Raw genomic sequence first — 13,194 nt, forward strand, 5'->3', positions numbered from 1 at the left:
GTTTTCCTTTGGCAGACGTTAAACATGGTGACGCCCACGCTGCGTGTGGAGGACTGCAGCATCGCGCTGCTGCCGCGGAACCATGAGAAGAACCGCTGTATGGACGTTCTTCCTCCAGACCGCTGCCTGCCCTTCCTCATCACCATCGACGGAGAGAGCAGCAACTACATCAACGCCGCGCTCATGGACGTACGGATGCTCGCACACACCTCAGATCTTTAACTAGCGATTATAACCTGCAGCGCTTAACCTAGTGACCGTTACCTCAGCTCTTAACCTAGAGACCATTAACCGTTACCTCCAGTGCTTAACCTAGTGACCGTTATCTGCGGCTCTTAACCTAGTGATCGTTACCTCAGCTCTTAACCTAGAGACCATTACCTCCAGTGCTTAACCTAGTGATCATAACATGCAGCGCCTAACCTAGTGACCGTTACCTGTGGCACTTAACCTGGTGATCGTTACCTGCGGTGCTTAACCTAGTGACCGTTACCTGCGGCTCTTAACCTAGTGACCGTTACCTGCGGCTCTTAACCTGGTGACTGTTACCTGCGGCTCTTAACCTGGTGACCGTTACCTGCAGTGCTTAACCTAGTGATCGTTACCCCAGCTCTTAACCTAGAGACCATTAACCGTTACCTCCAGTGCTTAACCTAGTGATCATAACATGCAGCGCCTAACCTAGTGACCGTTACCTGCGGCACTTAACCTGGTGACCGTTACCTGCGGTGCTTAACCTAGTGACCGTTACCTGCGGAGCTTAACCTAGTGACCGTTACCTGCAGTACTTAATCTAGTGATCGTTACCTCAGCTCTTAACCTAGAGACCATTAACCGTTACCTCCAGTGCTTAACCTAGTGATCATAACATGCAGCGCTTAACCTAGTGGCCGTTACCTGCGGCGCTTAACCTGGTGACCGTTACCTGCGGCGCTTAACCTGGTGACCGTTACCTGCGGCGCTTAACCTAGTGGTCGTTACCTGCGGAGCTTAACTTAGGTTTAATTAATTAATTTAATGTAAAATTTATTTTATTTTGATTAATTGATTAATTAATTAGAATTAATTTTTTTTCATTTAATTGTTATTTATTTTTTTATTAGTGCTTTTATTTTATTGATTGATTTTATTTTAATATTGTTGTCATGTCACATTTTCAAAATTTTCATTATTATATATTTTTATTAGGGATGCATGATATTGGATTTTTGCCGATATCTGATATGCCCGATATCGATACTGATATATTTCCTTTTTGTTTGGAAACAACCCAACAAGTCTCTCCTGTGCAGAAATTATAAGCAAAATATTTTTAATTTTGTTAGTTTTTAACAAGAACTTATTTGTTAGAATTAAATAAACCATAATGAAGGTTTTTTGACAGCACATTGAAGCTTTGAAAATAACTATAAATAAACTCTATATCAGTGGTTCCCAAACTGGGGGGCGCGGAGTTATGATAAGGGGGGCGCGGCAAGGCTAGTGTACATACAGTCAGCCGATATTTATAGGGACGAACCGAAATTTCAAAAGAGAAAAACGGTCCAATGAGCCGAAAATATCTGCCGCGCCGCCCGGCAGTATTCAGCGCACTCTCTCTCTCTCTCTCTCTCTCTAATCACTGCCGTCGTGACACTCCGCTGAATATTCCGCTCTATGAATGTGCGCAAAGCAAAGTCCTCTCAAATAACGCGCCAACAGAAAATTTCAATGTATACTTGTTCCTTTTTGCAATAGCGCTATTGTGATGTAACATGCTGTAGTACAGATGTACTGCACAACGGTGGTAAAATGACGCCACCCTCTCGTGACGTGATGTTCTGCTCACGTGCTCTGATAATAATAGATTTGTAGGACTATAAAAAAAGTTATATCCGATTCGGTTTCATAGAACTGAATAAAAATAATATATTGATTGATATTTAATATTAATAGGCTATATTTTCTGTCCAATTTTGTGTTACTTTCAATAAACGTGGTTATTTTATTGGCTTGTGATTTTAAATTCAGTATCATTAAAATTGAGTTAAATTAAAAGTCTTACAAAATGACTTAATATTATTTAATAAAATAATAAATAATTATTACAAAGCAGTTTTGGTTTCGCCATTGATGTCACCTCTGATTCAACAACAAGGCTTCAGTTTAAGTCCAAGGCATTGGCTGCATTTTGGATTGGAGTGGAAAAGGACTACCCATTGCTGGGCAGGAGAGCCCTGGCAATACTCCTTCCTTTGCCACATCCTACCTATGTTAGATAGGGTTTTCTGCAGTTGCCTCAGTCAAGACAAAATACAGATCAAAGCTGGACATTGAAAATGAGCTAAGAGTGGCAGTCTCACAGCTGCATCCCGATTTGAGAGGATCTGCAGCACAAGGCAAGCCCATCCCAGTCACTGAAAAGACTGTGGGACTAGTAAGAATAAGTCTAAATCCTGCAGTTCAAAAATGTTCATTTTGACAACAAAGAGAAAATCTGTTGAAAACAATTAATACTGTTACATAGTAAAAAATAATAATAATAATAATAAATAAATAAATGTTGAAGCTGCATGCTTTACTTGTAATGCTTCTACTATTGACTAGTTCCTTATTTAGTTTTTTTTTTTTTTCAGTAAGTTGTCACACACTGAATTTGTGTTAATTACCATTAATGAATTACAATGTTTCAAACAAATCCTCCTGGAGGTGTGTTTATGTGTATGTGTGGGTGTGGGGGTGGGGGCCTTCATTTTTTATTCTGCAAAAGGGGGGCCCGGCAGAAAAAGTTTGGGAACCACTGCTCTATATCAATCGCTGCATTTTTTCCCCCCAGAAAGATGCAGTGTTAACCCTAACATTTTATTTTATTCATAAGATTTAACATTTGTAGATGGTCTAAAGCAAAAGTTGTAAAAATTCTGAAAATCTTTTAGAGCTTATGATTTGTTTAAGAAATAAAACATATTACACATTAATGAATAAATCAGTATATATATAAAATTATTTAATTTACAAGTGTTTTTTTTTTTTCTTCATGCAAGCTATAGCTTCTGACCTTTAAATCAAAATATACTCATTATTTTATGACATCAATTACTGCTTTATTTAATCAGAAACAGTCTAAATGTTACTTGCGTAGGCTATTTTACTTTTAATTTAATTAGAAGTAGGCCAACAGATCAAATCTCTTTACCGAGCGGGCGTTAGGACCCGGGGGAGGCTGCCGCTGCACGTGCTATTACTGTTTACTCTATCGCACACCGAACGCATCATTCTGTACGTGCTTTCACAGATTAAAAGCAGCGAAAACAGTGAATCTAATCATCATTCAGACAAAACTTTGCTTCAAGAATGAGCCACACTGCTGACGTGATCTAATCACTAGCACACCCTGAGCACATGTGAGTTAACCCATTCCTCTTATCGACAAGACATATCGGCATAATTTTTCATATCAGGCCGATGCCGATATTTACATCCAAAGTCATTATCGGCCGATTCCGATATCAGTCCGATAATATTGTGCATCCTAATTTTTATGATCTGATTTAATTATCATTAATTCATTAAATCATAAATGTTTAATTCAATTGTTTCTATTTTAGGATTACTTATTTTCATTTTATATTATTCAACTATTTATTAATAAGTGTTTTATTTTGATTGATTTTTAAATTATTTTATTTTTTTTATTTAATTAATCATTAGTAAGTGTTTTATATGGATTGTTTTTATTCATTTATTTTATTTTTCATTTCACATTTTTACTATTTAATTCATTATTATACATTTTATGATTTAATTCACTATTAATAAATGTTTCATTAAAAAAATTGTATTTTAAATGTATTTTATTTTAATTTATTTTACATTTTATCTAATTATTTATTTAAATAATTATTTTACTTGTTTTATTTTAAAATTATGAATTATTATTGTTAAAATTGTTTTTATTTTACTTTTTTATACATTTTATATGATTATTATACATTTTATGATTTAATTAGTACTGTTTTGTTTTTATTTTAAAATTGTTAATTTTCCACATTTATGATTTTAACTATCGATTGCATCCGTGTCTTTAATAACCGTTTTTGTGCGTCTGAAGCGACAGCGTCTCTGATGGATGTGAATCTCAGCACACACGATTATGTGCTTGTTGAAAATAATTCAAAAACAGATGGAATTGATTCATTTCATTGTCAGGAAAATGGCTAAAAGCGATCCATAACAGAAAATGAACAAAAAAAGCAGTAAGAGTATTGAATGGGATGGGTTTGTTTGTAAAACACGCGACAGCGCATTTGTTTTCATTACAGTAAATGGCAGCGCTGGCGGCGGTAATAAAACACGCAGCTCAACGCTAAACTTCTCCATACAATTACTCAAGCAGACAGTCAGACGGGAAATAAGATGTTTTCCTCTCTTCATCTTCATCTTCATCTTCACAGAGCTACAAGCAGCCGTCTGCGTTCATCGTTACCCAGCATCCTTTGCCCAACACCGTCAAAGACTTCTGGAGGCTGGTGCTGGACTATCACTGCACGTCTATAGTGATGCTGAACGACGTGGATCCCGCGCAGGTGAGACACACACACACACTCATGCAGCAGATGCGTCTGTCACACATGCACTGCTCTGACATGAAATTAATCAGGAGTTCCCAAGCGTTTCTGTCAGTTGAACAAACACTTGGACTGAAAGCCTCCATGAGATTTTAAGTTAATATTTCAATAATTTAACAACACATTTGCATGGTTTACGGTTCTCTGTTATGTTAATTGTCACATGACATGCAGGTAAACAAAAAATATTTAAAAAAAAACATTCTTTATATTGATATTATTTATTTTATTTTTATGATTTACTTTTTTAATGTTATTTGCTTTTTATTGTTTTTATTTTAAAATTATTTCATTTGTATAATTTTATGGTTTCATTATTAATAAGTGTTTTATTTTACTTGTTTTATTTTAAAGTGATTATTTTTATTCTTTGTATTTTATGTATTTTATTTTTATGCAGGTTATTTATCTATATTTTTGAGTTTGATCAAGCAATGTGTGAATTGCTATTTGGCTGTTCGTGAACATTATACAGTAACCTGTGATGAAAAAAATATTTTCAGATGAAAGATTATGACAATACTAAGTTTGTCATTTATAGGCTGGTTTTTACTGGTTAGTTGCTAGTCTAGGCTGGTCTGTACTGGTGAGGTGCTGGTCTAGACTGGTCTGTACTGGTCAGTTGCTGGTCTAGACTGGTCTGTACTGGTCAGTTGCTGGTCTAGGCTGGTTTGTACCGGTCAGGTGCTGGTCTAGGCTGGTTTGTACTGATCAGGTGCTAGTCTAGGCTGGTCTGTACTGGTCAGTTGCTGGTCTAGGCTGGTCTGTACAGGTCAGTTGCTGGTCTAGGCTGGTTTGTACCGGTCAGGTGCTGGTCTAGGCTGGTATGTACCGGTCAGGTGCTGGTCTAGACTGGTTTGTACTGGTCAGTTGCTGGTCTAGGCTTGTTTGTACCGGTCAGATGCTGGTCTAGACTGGTTTGTACTGGTCAGTTGCTGGTCTAGGCTGGTTTGTACCGGTCAGATGCTGGTCTAGACTGGTTTGTACTGGTCTGTACTGGTGAGGTGCTGGTCTAGACTGGTCTGTACTGGTCTAGACTGGTTTGTACTGGTCAGGTGCTGGTCTAGACTGGTTTGTACTGGTCTGTACTGGTGAGGTGCTGGTCTAGACTGGTCTGTACTGGTCAGTTGCTGGTCTAGGCTGGTTTGTACCGGTCAGGTGCTGGTCTAGACTGGTTTGTACTGGTCAGTTGCTGGTCTAGGCTGGTTTGTACCGGTCAGATGCTGGTCTAGACTGGTTTGTACTGGTCAGTTGCTGGTCTAGGCTGGTCTGTACTGGTCAGTTGCTGGTCTAGACTGGTTTGTACCGGTCAGGTGCTGGTCTAGGCTGGTATGTACCGGTCAGGTGCTGGTCTAGACTGGTTTGTACTGGTCTGTACTGGTGAGGTGCTGGTCTAGACTAGTCTGTACTGGTCTAGACTGGTTTGTACTGGTCAGTTGCTGGTCTAGACTGGTTAATACTGGTTAATTGCTAGTCTAGCTGGTGAACCGGTATAGCCATGCTGTTCTAGGAAAAACCTGACGTGGTGAAACTGATCAGCCATGGAACCTGGCCACTGAATTGACATGTGTGATGTTGATGTGTGTGATTGGTGTGTTTTGTGTCCAGTTGTGTCCGCAGTACTGGCCAGAGAACGGCGTCCACCGGCACGGACCCATCCAGGTGGAGTTTGTGTCTGCGGATCTGGAGGAGGACATCATCAGCAGGATCTTCCGCATCTATAACGCGGCGCGGGTGAGTAAACGCTCGCTAACATCGCACACTTACGCGAGAGTCAGCTGTTCGAGTGTCATGGACGCGTGTTTTGTGTCTCAGCCGCAGGACGGGTATCGGATGGTGCAGCAGTTCCAGTTTCTGGGCTGGCCGATGTACCGCGACACTCCCGTCTCCAAACGTTCCTTCCTCAAACTCATCCGACAGGTGGACAAATGGCAGGAGGAGTACGACGGAGGAGAGGGACGCACCGTTGTGCACTGCCTGTGAGTCACCGCTCCTCAGATTCAATCTTATATATCCATGCTTTGAATATTTATGTTATTTTTGTTAACAGTAGTGCAATATTTATTTAGCATATTTATAATTAATATTTATAATTAGATTTTTATTAACATTTAAATTTTGTTTGTAATATTTAGAATTAGATTTTTATGAATATTTAGACTTTTTGTAATATTTAGAATGAGATTTTATTAATATTTACAATGTATTTTTATAAAAAAAAAAAAACATTTTAATTGTTTTTTAAAATATTTATATATTAATATTTAGGATTTGTTTTTATCTTTTTTTGCAATTTTATTATTATTTGTTTTTTTGCAGTGTTTATGTAGTTTTTATTAATTCTATTTCAGTTTTTAAGTTATTTTAGTATCAAGGTAAGCTAAATGAAAATAAGAAATGTTTCCTTGTACACCTGCTAAAGTAATATAAGTTTAATTTTTTAAATATTTTGTTTTGTTTTTATTATTATCATTTAAGTTCACATTGATTTAATTTTAAATATTTTAATGGTTTTAGTTTTAGCAATAACTCTGCCATTTCTGAGTGAAAGACTAAGTTTTTTTATTTCAGTGAACATTTATTTTATTTTAGATTTTTTTTCTGGTTGTAGTTGTAGTTTTCTGATTAGATTAGCTGATATTTGTCTCAGGTTTTCAAATATATTCAAGTAAATTGTGTAAATGTTGTGTAAATAGTATTTTACCGTGTTATCCCTGTGATTTGCTCTCAGCAACTAAATTCACAAAAAATGTGTTTTTGGGTTTAAAAACACAAGACATATGGCTGTGAAATGAGAAAAATATATTTTTTTAAAGTTTTAAGACAAGCAGCACGTTTTTAGATTGCTGTATCATGCGAGATACTGCAAATGATGTGAAATACGAGTGCAATTAACAGCGTTAATGTTAGAAAATGAATGGAACTAATTCAGATTGAGCTGTAAAGCAGCTCTACAGAAGACAATAGAGTCATTATTCAGATCAGTTCAGCTCATCCAGCAGAAACACTTCAACTGAACTGAGCTGGATAATGCTGCTTTGAATATCTGATATAATATGTAGTAAGTATTACAGTTTGATTAGTGAAAAGCCGTATTGATCGTCCAGAGCCGTATATACCCATGATGATATCTCACACTGTACTAGTGAAGCTAGTCTCTCGGTCTGGGCGGTCAACTAACGAGTCTGTGACGAGTCACGTGATTCTCAGAGAGATTCTGATCTGGCTCTCAGGAAACACATCTGTCCCGCCCAGCCGTGTTTATCCTGAAATAAACATTCACACACACTCTTCAGGAGTTCATGAGCGAGAGAGACAGATGCAGTGATTGTGCTGAATAATGAGCTGCAGTTCATGAGCGGGAGAACAGCGCCACCTACTGCTCTCAGATCAGATTCAACACCAACAAACCCACTGCTAATCAACATAAATATAGTCAATATAATACACTGTCTTGCCAAATGTATTGGCACCCCCTTCTAATGAACAGGTTTGACTACTTTAGTAATTTCCATGAGTGCAAATCTTAATGTTAAAGCATATAATGATATTCTGGGGAATTGTGTGCTTCTAATTTTATAGCAACAATTTGGACAGGACCCTTTTCTATTTAGGTAAGGTTAAAAAAAGAAATGATTGATTGAGTCTTGACTGGTCTGCAGAAACCTCTGGTGTGACTTTAAATGCAGACCTTGAGCCAAAAACTCATCACCAAACACCAATGACTTGTACATACACTATACAGACAAAAGTATTGGCACCCCCTTCTTTAGAACAGAAAAAGACACTTACAAAACTGTGACAACAGATATACATAATTCATGTTATGTTTTGTTTTTTAATTGTGTTTCCATCTCTGTTACAACAGTTTTAGAAGTTTCTAAATTAACTGTACCCATATGCACAAGTCATTGGTGTTTGGTGAGGAGTTCAATCTTTTTGAACCTTATACACAGATGCATTGTCATGTTAGAATAGAAAAGGGTCCAAACTGTTGTTTTGAAAGTAGAAGCACATGGAAATGACTAAAGTAGTCAAATCTGTTCATTAGAAGGGGTGACCCAATACTTTTGGCAATATAGTGTATGCTTCTCAATGCTGCCAAAGTCAACCAGAGATGAATTAAGTGTGTTTAACAGCAGTACATGTGGTAATACATTTGAGATTATAACCGTTTCATTCAGGTTTGTGATTTCTGACCATCAGAACAAAAGCAAACATACATCAATCCGGTTGAGCAGTGAATTATGCATAATTAATATTTGGTAATATCATTCATTTAACAGTTGCGAACAAAACTTCAACTGAACTGAGCTGGATAATGCTGCTTTGAATATCTGATATAATATGTAGTAAGTATTACAGTTTGATTAGTGAAAAGCCGTATTGATCGTCCAGAGCCGTATATACCCATGATGATATCTCACACTGTACTAGTGAAGCTAGTCTCTCGGTCTGGGCGGTCAACTAACGAGTCTGTGACGAGTCACGTGATTCTCAGAGAGATTCTGATCTGGCTCTCAGGAAACACATCTGTCCCGCCCAGCCGTGTTTATCCTGAAATAAACATTCACACACACTCTTCAGGAGTTCATGAGCGAGAGAGACAGATGCAGTGATTGTGCTGAATAATGAGCTGCAGTTCATGAGCGGGAGAACAGCGCCACCTACTGCTCTCAGATCAGATTCAACACCAACAAACCCACTGCTAATCAACATAAATATAGTCAATATAATACACTGTCTTGCCAAATGTATTGGCACCCCCTTCTAATGAACAGGTTTGACTACTTTAGTAATTTCCATGAGTGCAAATCTTAATGTTAAAGCATATAATGATATTCTGGGGAATTGTGTGCTTCTAATTTTATAGCAACAATTTGGACAGGACCCTTTTCTATTTAGGTAAGGTTAAAAAAAGAAATGATTGATTGAGTCTTGACTGGTCTGCAGAAACCTCTGCTGTGACTTTAAATGCAGATCTTGAGCCAAAAACTCATCACCAAACACCAATGACTTGTACATACACTATACAGACAAAAGTATTGGCACCCCCTTCTTTAGAACAGAAAAAGACACTTACAAAACTGTGACAACAGATATACATAATTCATGTTATGTTTTGTTTTTTAATTGTGTTTCCATCTCTGTTACAACAGTTTTAGAAGTTTCTAAATTAACTGTACCCATATGCACAAGTCATTGGTGTTTGGTGAGGAGTTCAATCTTTTTGAACCTTATACACAGATGCATTGTCATGTTAGAATAGAAAAGGGTCCAAACTGTTGTTTTGAAAGTAGAAGCACATGGAAATGACTAAAGTAGTCAAATCTGTTCATTAGAAGGGGGTGACCCAATACTTTTGGCAATATAGTGTATGCTTCTCAATGCTGCCAAAGTCAACCAGAGATGAATTAAGTGTGTTTAACAGCAGTACATGTGGTAATACATTTGAGATTATAACCGTTTCATTCAGGTTTGTGATTTCTGACCATCAGAACAAAAGCAAACATACATCAATCCGGTTGAGCAGTGAATTATGCATAATTAATATTTGGTAATATCATTCATTTAACAGTTGCGAACAAAACTTAAACTGAATTGATCTGAAAAATGACTATTGTCTTTTGTGGAGCTGTTTTACTGCTGAAATAAAAATGTTCATAATTGATTAATTTTACAACATTAACACTCTTATTTTCCTGTTTATTGCATTGACACTGCTTTGAATCAATCTGTATTTTATGAAGTGCTGTAGAAATTCTTGTGACTTGACTTGATGGACAAACACTGTATATTACTGTAATCATAAATCAAATCCAGATGAGACATTTAAAGGCGTTGGACATCATTGTATTATGAAATTGATCAGAAAACCAACGGAGCTGTGACATCAATAAAACCATTTTAATGCCTTATTTTATTGTTTTGCTTTAAAGAAAGAACTGGTGCATTAAAAAAACTGAATCCATAGTAGAAAAAAAAAGTGCAGTGTTATTTTAGTGTCATTCGTATAATGTGATCGTTTTTATTAATATTTTGAATAAGTTTATATTTTAAATTTTCCTTGTAATTTTGTTGTTTTTGTCATTTTTATTAGTTTAAAAAAAAAACGTCTATAATATAAAGTTTTTTTTTTTAATATAGTTTTTGTATTTTTTTATATCAGTTTAAGTTATTTTAGTACTTCAAGTTCAATTTAAAACAAAAATTAAAAATTAAACTAGTTGAAATAAATGTTTTTTTTATGTCACATCTAACTCCTTTTATTGTAATGTGTTGAAGTCGCTGATAATCATATATGATGTGTGTGTTTCAGAAACGGCGGCGGGCGCAGCGGCACGTTCTGTTCCATCAGTATCGTGTGTGAGATGTTGCGTCACCAGCACTCGGTGGACGTCTTTCACGCCGTCAAAACACTGAGAAACAACAAACCCAACATGGTGGACCTGCTGGTGAGCGTCAGAAACCGTCCACATACACGCATCTACTGAGGAAATCATCTGATCACTGTTTAATGATGAAAATAATGCATATATATGTTTAATCGTGCAATGCCAGTGTAGTTGTCATGGCAGGAGTCCTGTGCAAAACATCTAATAAAATGTTTAGTAAAAAAAATAATTTATAATAATTTTTGCTGAAACCAGCATTCAGACATTTGTAGAGCACAGTTTGTCTGTATTCAGTTTGAATGGTTTAATGAGGTATTAATCATCAAAAATCATGTCTAATCAGTTGATTTCATAAAACTTTTATTATTTAATAATTTATTAAATCATCAAAATGTTCCTATAAAAGAATTCATAAAACTTTAAAAACATAATCCAACTTTCAAAATGTATTTAGTCAAGTAAAAAAATAAAAATGCAGTATTTTGTTTTAAAAGAATTTTTATACAAAAAACATTGCATTCTATTTTTTTATTTTATTTATTATTTCAGATAAAGTATAAATGTAAAAAAATATGTATTATCACGCCTACCACCGCTAACAACATAACCTTTTTGAGCCAGAAGAGATACATAAAAATGACTAAACAATGCATAGTTTAGTGAGGGAACACACTTTACAAATGCTTAAAGAAATTTGATTATTATTATTATTATATAGGTTTTTGAGCAATCATGAGTTATAAATGGAAATGAATTTAATTCAATTGAATTCATTGCGGTGGGGTTGATGCTGGTAATTCTCAGATTATATGTTCTTATAAATTTCATACAATAATATATTCAATTGAAATTTCACATCAGTATTGAGAAAAATATATGTATATTGCATCTTGGTTTTATTAGGTTGGATGAGTCATTTTAAATTTCAGAGTTTTCTAAAAACATTTTAATGAATAAAAAAGGGGTAAATGCAGTAATAATGTGGTAACATTCAAAACTTGTACTTTTTTTCCCACATTGACACATTAATGAGAAGTTGCTGATCAGATATGATTTTAGTTGAAAAATAATGAGTTATGACTGTTTTATAAAATAACAATTCTTCTGGTCCAGAATAAGAAAGCATATAGATTTTGAATGCATTATGAAGGTTAAACAGTTAAATGTTGTGTTGACAGACTGTGTTACACTGACCTCTGCTGGTGTGTGTGTGTGTGTGTGTCTCCTGCAGGATCAGTATAAGTTCTGCTATGAAGTGGCACTGGAATACTTGAATTCTGGGTAATGTGAGCAGAAGCTGTTCTTCTCCATCCTCACCTTCCCTGGACACTGAAACACACGACGGCTGAAACGAGCAGAAACACACGAGACGAACCGAACCGATGTTTCCTGCACTCGCCTCACGATTATCTCCATCCGCTCGTGTCTTCTGTTCCTCGAACACGTTTCTTGCCTTCGTCTCCTCGTCGGACGCGAGTGTCTTCATGTTTGTGTGGAATGCACATCACGTGGATGTTGATTTTATCATTGTTTTTATGAACTCCAGGCGGTCTGGCATGTACAGTCCGATCATGCGTGGCATTAAAGCGCTCATATTAACGCGTTTCTGCCCTCTCTGTGGTTGTGTTTGTGTGGAACGATGGAAAAACTGCTGAAACGTCCCGTCCCAAGATCCAAAGCTTGTGTTCGTGATCTTTTCTTTTGTTTATACTGTAAATAGATGAAGTTCGCCAGATAATTTATTCATTGACAGATTTTTGTGAAGCACACTGAGTGACAATCATGTTTTAATTTGGTCATTATTATCATACGGACTCCACATTTAATAGTGACCAGATTGTATTGTTAACTTTTTATTTATCTGGTATGAAAAAAAAACAAAAAACAAAACAAAAGCAAACCTATAAATACATATCTATATCTGCCAAACCTGTCGTCTGTGTGTTTTTTGTGCAGAGAAAAGCCAAATGGCATCAGATGTGTTGCTGTAGTATGTACTTTAGTATATAATAGGTTAGTATGTATCGTACACTGGGCACATCTGTTAGATACTGTATCCCACAATGCAACAGTGTTATTTTAATATTATTATAGTTTTTATTAATATTATGAGTTTTTTAGTTGATCTATTTTCCATTTTCATTTTAGGTAAAGTTTTTTTTTTAGTTTTTTTTTTTTGTTGTTGTTTTTTT

At 36.0% G+C, this 13,194-nt stretch overlaps 1 protein-coding gene across 10 annotated transcripts in view; it reads left to right on the plus strand.

Annotated features, from left to right (window-relative positions):
• The window catches only part of ptprma (protein tyrosine phosphatase receptor type Ma), a 270,941-nt gene extending 258,016 nt beyond the window's left edge, over positions 1-12,925 (plus strand). For all 10 annotated transcript variants that reach the window (XM_058766082.1, XM_058766073.1, XM_058766079.1 and 7 more), the window contains 6 exons: positions 16-189; positions 4,434-4,565; positions 6,216-6,341; positions 6,423-6,586; positions 10,927-11,062; positions 12,234-12,925. In XM_058766082.1, coding sequence (XP_058622065.1) covers positions 16-189; positions 4,434-4,565; positions 6,216-6,341; positions 6,423-6,586; positions 10,927-11,062; positions 12,234-12,287 — 786 coding nt within the window. In that variant the 3' untranslated portion in view covers positions 12,288-12,925. The remainder of the gene's footprint in view (positions 1-15; positions 190-4,433; positions 4,566-6,215; positions 6,342-6,422; positions 6,587-10,926; positions 11,063-12,233) is intronic.
• Positions 12,926-13,194: the final 269 nt, after the last annotated feature.

The sequence above is a fragment of the Onychostoma macrolepis genome, chromosome 24, assembly GCF_012432095.1.
Source record: "Onychostoma macrolepis isolate SWU-2019 chromosome 24, ASM1243209v1, whole genome shotgun sequence".
In the NCBI taxonomy this organism is placed as follows: Eukaryota; Metazoa; Chordata; class Actinopteri; order Cypriniformes; family Cyprinidae; genus Onychostoma; species Onychostoma macrolepis.